Here is a 9,095-nt window from a genome sequence, read left to right as displayed (position 1 = left end):
CTCCAAGGGATGCCACTGGGGAAGGTCCCCACACATCTGTGTGCACAAGATCCAGTTTTTCTTTCTTTAGTGTTCTGCCACCCTTTAAAAAACTGACATTTTTCTGTTTCCCCATAATGCAACTCTCACATATACTGAGATCAACAGATTTCAATTCTGGTAGCTTGCCTCTGGACAGCAGTTCTATCATACCCCTCTGACTCATATGGCCAAGCCTGCAATGCCATAAATCTGTTGTGCTTTCTGCAACGGTAGTAGCAATAGTATTAATCATACCAGTAGTCAAATAGTGTGTACCGGTTTTCTTACCCCGTGCCAGTACCAATGCTCCTTTGGTGACCTTCCGAGTGTTATCTAAGAACACCACTGAATGGTCACATTCATCAAGCTGCCTAACAGAAATGAGGTTCTTCTTCAATTCAGGAATGTGCCTGAACTTTTGCAAGGTCCATTTGTTATTGTTAAGGAGTGCAATGTCAATGTCTCCCATCCCCACCACGTTCAAGGTTTCTCCATCAGCCAGATATACCTTCCCAAAGTCACCTACAACATAGTTTTGCATTATCTCCTGATGGTAGGATGTATGGAATGAGGCCCCTGAATCCAGTATCCAATCATCAACTGGACTATGAACTACAAGCAATAGTGCATCTTGTACTTCTTCAGTTACTGCATTTGCACTATCATTTTCGATTTTCTTAGGGCTTTTATAGTTTCTCTTTAAGTGGCCAGCTTTGCCACAGTTCCAGCAAGTTGCTTGCTGACCAGGCCTTGACTTACTCTTGCTCCTGTACTTTGGCTTTGATCTATTTCTGTTTGAGTTCCTGTCATGTGATCTCCCCCGAGAATCAACATTCAATGAGGAACTCGAACCCGAAGTCTTGCCTGAATCCCTCCTGCGTACCTCCTCAGCCAAAATGAAATCACGAATATCATCATATTTCAACTTTGATTTACCAGTAGAATTACTCACAGCCATTCTCATGGCTTCCCAACTATTTGGCAATGAAGCCAATAGTATCAGTGCACGTATCTCATCATCAAATTCAATTTCAACAGATGACAATTAATTTGTGATAGTATTAAAAGCATTCAAATGTTGTGCAACAGATGTACCTTCTATCATCTTCAAATTGAATAACTTTTTCATCAAATAAACTTTGTTATTCGCTGAAGGCTTTTCGTACATACCTGACAAAACCTCTAAGAGACCCATAGTCGTCTTCACCTTACTGACGTTGTGTGCAACGGACCTCGACAGGGCTAGCCGAATAATCCCCAGAACCTGTCGATCCAACTGATTCCAATCGTCTTCTTCTATTTTTTCCGATTTCTTCTCCAATAGTGGAAGATGGAGTTTTCTCCCATGGAAGTAGTCCTCTATCTGCATCCTCCAGAATCCATAGTCCTTGCCATAGAACTTCTCGATCCCCGATACCTTCACTTCGTCTCCAGCCATCATTTTTCCCTCAGTCGAACCTCTGCTCTGATACCAGTTGTTATGACAAAACGATGACAATAAAGAGACAAGTAATCACACAACACAAAATTTTACGTGGTTCGGCAAATTGCCTACGTCCACGGGAGCTGCAGAGGATTTTTATTTCTTCAATCAGAGGAATCATAATACAAGTGGGACCAGTATCTTTTCTTTTCACCTTTTTCACAGCCAGCAAAGACCCTTCTCTGCAGCGTCGACCAACCGAGACCCTTCTCTGCAGCGTCGACCAACAGAGCCCGTTTTCTGCAGCAATAGTGTGTCCTTTCTCTTCCGGCGACAATGAGGCACAACAGCCTCCTTTCGCAATTTTCCACTGCTGTTTCTGGACAGAAACAGTAACGACGTCCCGAGTTACTGTTTCTGGATAGAAACAGAGATGACGTCCCGAGCTGCTGTTTCTGGATAGAAACAGTGACGACCTTGCTCCTCCGGCGACAACCTGGGTCTTCCGGCGGCGAGTACCGCGTTGCTGTATTTCCGGCAACAGCGTCAAAAGCCCTGATTTTCTCTTCCGCTCTCTGTTTTTCTCTTCCGCGCACCTTTGTAAGGGCTCAAGAGGTATTTGTTTCCACTTCTATCTGTTGCTTCTGATCATTTCCCACCAATGTGATTCTGGGTAATCGGGTCTTTGTGCTCTGGAACTTTCTTCTTCCTTGTTAAATGCTATGGCGGTTCATTCCGTATCTTACAATGATTTTGGTTTTCGCAGAGATGGCAGGAAGACGTATGGCCCCTTGGTTTGCAGCCCTTGAATGTGAGAGTTGGCTTGTTCAGATACCCTGATTTTTCTGGTTCTATCTCCTTCAACACCTTGCTCACAGCTTCTCCCACTTCTTCCACCCACTTCTTCTCCTTTTGTCTTGATGTTATGCCCATCTGAGCCAAAAGAAATGATTCTTCGTAGCATTCAATCTTATAGTGGAGTTATGACCAGTTGCAGGGGTCTTTCTTTCTTGACAAGAGCATCACACTTGGTAACTTCATTGGAGTTAACAGCATTCTGGACCTCTCTGGAAGGACGGGTAGGGCGTGAAGACTCGAACCAGTGGAAGGCAAGAAAGAGCTACAAATCCAAGCTATGGTTCTCTATCTGCGGCAAAGCGTGTCTGAATGCCGAGAGCCCCAGAAATGCTCCACCTCTTGGCCATTTTCTGGAGGTGGAAAGAACAGCCGCCAATGTGTTTACGAGAAACTGCAACTCTACGAGTGACGAGCTTGATGAAATCTCTCAATCAAATTCACTCTTCGTGAATGGTCTGATTACCTCTCCTCAGGTTGGCTCTGATCGGTCAGTGGCTTCCTCCCTCGGATCAGTCATCCAAGGGAGAAGAAACAGCAGAGATTTCAACCACAGCCATGGTCACGGTACTCCAATACTACTCTCATGTATCTGTGCAAAGACTGCAAAATGAAGACTTTTGCTGAATTCATTTTTACTGGGAAACCGAATAAAAATATGCCGTTTCGGTGTTTCGTTGAATCTGACACAACAGTCCAATCCTTTCAACCAGTAAAGAAGCTTGATCATTAAATTGGAGGCGACCATACCAAGAAGTTCTCTTTTGGGAGTGAGTGTGATGTTTCTGACTACGGCGCTGTAATTGGTTTACTTGTTCAAGGTAAATTAGAATACCCGTACCCTCTCCTCTGTTCCTAATGTCAAAAGGTTCTCTGGTTTGTCCTCTCCTTTTGTATGTACCATCTTGGAGGTTGGTCTTCGCACCTTCCAGCTTTATATACGTTTATATTAATGTACGTGCACAAGAACCAACACTATGGACACTGCGGGATTCGTAAGATATGCATTTCTGCTCACTGGACAGAGTTGGGATCCAGAAATTAGAGTCTCGGTTCCTCGTGGATGAACTATCCTTATTCTGCTTCATACTGAAACGCAGCTTAAAGAATCCTGAAAGTAGCGTTTCCCCATTTGCTTCCAGTAAATTAGTAAAACCCAGATGCCTTTTCTGAAGAATTGACTGGTTTGTTGTGATTCATTAATTGCTTCGCGAACAATAGTTTTAACTGATTAAAGCTGGTCCACTCCAAGGTGCAAAACCTCCTCCCCTGGACATCGTTAGAAGCTACGGAACAGAAGAGACGAGGTGACAAGGACATGCGACCAGGTCTTTAGATATTTGTAAATAGTACCCCTTCCCCATAGTCAAAACGGTTTTGTAATGACCTCATTTGATTAGATAAACTTTGTTTTTTTATGAGACCCTTAATTTTTTCCAACTTGCAAGGCTTTTCCTGTCCAGGAGATGAGTTGCAGGAATTAGAAACGGTCTCTGTTGACCGAGCTTCCACTCTACCCTGTCACTTTCCACATGGAACGCTGGCCATTTTGCGACCGGAGCTTTTGGATGAGTCAATAAAACACCACCGTGAGGCTGAGAATGGTTGGATTGATTCTTTGCAGGAGACACATTCTATCGCCAAAAAACAAAGTAGGATGATTTCGTGCAAGGAACCCCAAGCAAAAGGCCCAACTGCTCGTCTGAATTCTGAATTATGAGACTCGACTTGTTCTCTCCTTGTCACCCACTGCAAGGTGGCCACAGTATCTAAAGTCTGCATGGTGGCAATATCTTTACCCTCCAAGTGTTGAAATAGATATGCAAAGGCAATAAAAGATCTTCGGCTTCACTGGCCAGTTATCAGAACGAAATAATGGAGGTCTCAACAGTGCTCAATAATCAATAGACAAGGTCACATGATCTACCAGAAACCCAACAGCTTTTTATACACTCTTTTATCTTGTGAAAAAAGTGGAAAGAGATTTTTAAAAAAAAATCGAAGTTCTCCAGACCAGGGTCTGTTACAGAGCCTTGGGATCAGCCATAGCCACTGTGGGGTTCTGCTTGAGAGAGAGGCATACAATGGTAAATTTCATATTTTAAAACAATAAACCAATACAGGAGAAATTCCAAGGAAACATACATTATATTTGTTTTCAATTTTCCGTCTTATATGGCTCAAAGCCTCATCGACCCTTAACAAGAAAAACAAAAAACTCTCCCTTATTCCATCTCTCTTCTTTCACTAACAAGATGCAAAATCTACAAGCAATGAAATTTTGTATATACCCAACAGTGCCAGCCCTGCTTCCCCAAGCTTTGTCAAGACTTGTCCACACAATCGCCACTGTCTGCAATTCTTCCTGAACCACGACCACCCATCTTTCCAAATGAACCCATAGCTGATAAGCCTTTGAAGCTGCTGCTTCCCTCACTGAAATTTCTCGACCGTCTTGCTTTCCTTAGCTTCGATGGGTTGTCTTTTTCTCCATCATCAGTCTTAATCTTAGCAACCACCAACTGGGCTATGTTGCTTCGGCAGAAAGGGCATAGAGGAGCAGTTAAGCATGCAGTGGTCGGGTTGGGTTTGTTGTGGCAACACAGAGCTAATGTGCAGTGAGCACACATTTGATGACCACAATCTTGAACTTGGATGGTGCAAACTTGGTCAAAACATATACAACAGAGTTCTGAATCATTGATCTGCACAAGGTTAGGTTCCCAACTGATCAGTTAAAAGTTTTTAACAATCTTACAATGAAGAAATTCTTCTCCCAGAACAAACACTACAGTGTCAAGTTACCTGAAGTACGTTGCTGAAATACCCAAAACAGATTGAGAAAAATTGCTAATATAGATAAAGGAAAACGATGGAAGTACCTCATCAGAATTATCATCCACATCAGCATCAGACTGAGATGGGGACAGAGATGGCAGTGAATAATTGGCCCCCTTCAAGATGTCTTTCTCCCTTGCCTTGTTAGCATCCATCAGCGCCCTCTCTAGTAAAACTTTGGCCTCTGGATCAAGTTCAGTTATGAACTTCAGAGGCGATGGCCAGACCAGAGGCTCAGCTGAGGCAGGATTCAACAACGCTGCACACGCCCCATGCTTGTGTTTTAAAGCAACAACATACGGCATCCGCCTGTGGCCAGCAACCAATATTCATCTTCAGCAAACACAATTCTTCAGAATATCACATATAGATAATATTGCTTTAAAGCTCCATTTTCTCTTCTTCTTTTTTCTGGTTTGAAGATTAAGCCACAATGTATTTCATTAAGCACAAACAGGGTTGAATCATTGTGACTTCCTGGTTAAGATATACTTTGAAAAGCTGTACAGCAATCTTCATCATTAAGAATGCCATTCTACTGCCCATAGTTCTACCCCATTGCAAATAAATAGTAGTGTCAACCCAGAGAACCAGTAACAAGTATGAATCTGATAAGCATTTTCCTGCATTACTTTTATGTAGTGCAACTAGGAGTTACGCAAATCTGGACTTAGGCGTTCATATAGACCAGTTCAAAGATGGAAAGTTAAAAAAATAGAAACCGAATGCAGACAGTTTCTGGTTTCAGTGGTGAAAAAAAACTGTAGCAGACCTTTTTCATAAGTAGGAATTCACAGAACAGCAAAGCCCTTGATCCAGGAAGCTTAAAGGTTTCTTACGTGAGAGCAACGTATGAAAAACGATGCTCAGGACCATTAAAAACTGATTGAGATGAAAAAAATGGAGCTATACTTTTCTGTAGGAATGAATAAGTGTTAAAGCTTTACCCAGCAGAGTCTCTTTGAAGACGATCTGCACCCCACGCAAGCAATTTTCTAACAGAGTCTAATGAACCACCACGAGCTGCCAAATGAAGCGGTGTGCTGCCCGGGGATCTGTCATCAGGTATCTGTAAGCCCAACTTCATTTGAAATAAAAATAAAATCCATCAGGCAAATCCTTCCAAGCAGATCAGAGTTTTACCCGTATCCGCCTGTTGAAGCACACACAAGAGCTCCACTGTCTAGGAGAATATGAACACAATCAGGCCGTCTTTGCCTAGCCGCTAAGTGTAACGGAGTAGCTCCATTACCATCTCTAATATTCACAAATCGGGCAAAGCCCCTGTCGTTGGTAAGAAAAGAAAAAAAGACAAAATTTATTCAGACTTTCGACATTGAAGAGACTAAGAGCAGCTCGAGTTGAAACTTGAACCCACCAGGAATCAGCCACAGGAGTCGAATGGGCAGCGGAAAGAATTGCTTGCAGGCAATCCGAGTGGCCGTAATACGCCGCGTAGTGTAAACAAGTTCTTCCGTGTAATGAATCAAAAGTCAAAACCTATCGGAACAAGAAAAGGAAGAAGATCTGGGATTAGTCATTTCATCCCGAAGCAATTAACAACCAATACAAAAACTGCAAAAACGACAATTTCAGTCACCTTGGAACCTGACTGGAGGAGCTTCTGCACACAAGAAATTTTTCCGCGCATTGCAGCCAACATCAGCGGAGTCTGCAGCAAACACAAAAACAGATGCATAAAGAAGATTAATAAAACACAGAGCGGTCAGCAAACAAAAAAAGAGAATCAACTATCCCCTCACAAACACTCCCACCAAGGAAGCGAAACATCAACAAAGTGTTCCAGTTATCTCACCTGTCTGTGACGATTCAAAACGTCTGGATTCACAGACTTGTCCAAAATCCTAGAGAGCACCTGCAGCACATCTAAAACGAGTCAACCAAAAGAAACAGACGGAAAAGCCCAATTCCCAAAACTACTCCAAGGATTAATCTACAGAAATTAAACCCCACCTCGAGTCTACCATTAGCAGCGGCGATATGCAAAGGAGAGAGACGATCATACACGGTGGTACGGTGTATGATCTCGGGTTCTCTCTCTACAACGGCCTCAAAAGTATCCAAATCACCCATCCGAACAGATTCGAAGAAGCCATTCTCTTGGGTGAGCCTGCAACTCGGCCCCTGCCCCATGGCCGCTCGCTACACACCGAGGAGGCGCACCGAATTAGCGTGCGCCACCTTCTCCGGAGGGAGGTGGAAAAGAAAGAGAGAGGGTGTTTTTGGTTGGGAGTGAGGACTGAGGAGCGTCCCGCCTTTTTGTATCTGTCTCTGACCCGGAGTGGGCCACAGCTGCAGTCAGATATTTGCAGGCAATTTGATTCTAAACCTGCTACAGAGAGAGTAAGCGAAAAAATTGGTCTTGCCTGAAATCTGAGTTCCCATTCGTACTGGGGTTGTTCAAAGCAGCATTTCTGGGTCGAATGTGATTAATCACGAGGGCAGCAAATTAAGAATTGGTAGACGAAAGTGGAGGCGGTTTAATAATCGGAAGCGTCAGCTGGTCAGGTTCCAAGGAATAATATTTAAATTGGAAAGAAATAAGACTTGGGAAAGGGAGATGATGGAATTGATCGAGTTCTCGACGTACTCCAAACTGTAAATCTTTGTATCCAGCGGGCAACGTACTCGAAGAGTTATAATCTTTGTAATCGGCACTCTCTGTTGTAAAGATACCTTACCTCTGTAAATACCTTATTCCGCACATGAATATGAGAGGCTTCTTGAATAAGATAACGGAGGAGATCGATCGGACTCTTAATTCAAGCTTCCTTACACAACACCACAAGCATTGCCAAGCAAATATAAAATAAACAGCTTCTATATCTTTTTAGACTTTGGGACATGTAAACAGACACATTGAATAAATAAATATAAAGGTATAGGATGAAACAGTGGGTCTGTATTTTTTAAATAGAAGAGAGAGAGAGAGAGAGAGAGAAATAGAAGGTGCAAAAGTGGGAGTTACTAATTGCATCCATTGAATCAATCCATACCACTTGTTCTAAAAGCTTCCCCTTTAGTTTCTTCCTTTTGTCCTCTCCACTCTCCACTTAGCGTTACCACATGCACCATTTTTCTTAATTTTATACTTCAATTGCTTACACTCAAGTTGGTAGAGAGACTTGAGGACTCTCTACAAACCTCTAACTCGTATACATTGAATATCATGATGGGATTTATTTTATAAATTGACGGAACATGAAAATTCATACAAAAAATTAGTAAGCAGGATATGTCAGAAAATGCATGTCAGTTGGCTTCTACATTTCGATTTACATACGATGAATTACATTCTAGGCCCTATGGGTGTACCTTGTGGGTAAGTGAAATTGATTATACTCTCACTTACCCAAAAACATTGGTGTGCGCACCTGGAAGAAATTGAAAGTGAATGAACTAGTTTTTTCACTTTCACCCGCTCCCGTGTAAAAAGAGGGGGTTTAGAACACTTTAAAGGGGCAAAGGAAAAGTGAAAGTGAAAATAAATTACCTAGTAGAAGTGAAGTGGAAAGTGAATCACTTTTTCGTGTGTGTGCTCGATGAAAACATTTTTTTGTGTTAGTGCCCAAAATGACATATGTAGTCTAAACAAGAGAATGGGTGACTTTTTATAATATACCTAAACAAGTAATAAACATAAACAAACATGGTTACTTTTATAATAAGTAATTTAATGTAATATTAAAAATATTAACATAATAATTTATTAAATAATATATTTTATTAATCAATTTAATACAATAATTACGAGTTAAATGCACTAATTAATTATAAAAAATAGAATACTTAAAAAAAATGTATACTTTTAAAATTTCTAGATATATGATCAAATTCTTACTTTAACAATATTTTAATTATCACTCTAAAATCATTAATTTAATATAGTAATAATAATAATGAATATAATAAATAAATATTATTTTATTAATAACGT

General features: G+C 41.5%; 1 protein-coding gene across 1 annotated transcript; it reads right to left on the bottom strand.

The window, feature by feature from the left end:
• Nucleotides 1–4,376: 4,376 nt before the first annotated feature.
• Nucleotides 4,377–7,412, bottom strand: LOC137940953 (putative E3 ubiquitin-protein ligase XBAT31). Its single transcript, XM_068786078.1, has 8 exons — nt 7,112–7,412; nt 6,954–7,013; nt 6,738–6,809; nt 6,516–6,637; nt 6,281–6,421; nt 6,085–6,192; nt 5,182–5,446; nt 4,377–5,004 (listed from the first exon to the last, which is right to left on the bottom strand). Exons 1-8 carry the CDS (start codon nt 7,289–7,291, stop codon nt 4,624–4,626), a joined length of 1,329 nt encoding a protein of 442 aa, XP_068642179.1. The 5' UTR covers nt 7,292–7,412; the 3' UTR covers nt 4,377–4,623.
• Nucleotides 7,413–9,095: the final 1,683 nt, after the last annotated feature.

Source organism: Aristolochia californica, unplaced genomic scaffold (assembly GCF_029961685.1).
Source record: "Aristolochia californica isolate CCGP_79_NKW_82.1479 unplaced genomic scaffold, dmAriCali1.0.hap1 SCAF_10, whole genome shotgun sequence".
Lineage (NCBI taxonomy): Eukaryota > Viridiplantae > Streptophyta > Magnoliopsida > Piperales > Aristolochiaceae > Aristolochia > Aristolochia californica.
This window is presented reverse-complemented; position numbering and strand designations above follow the sequence as displayed.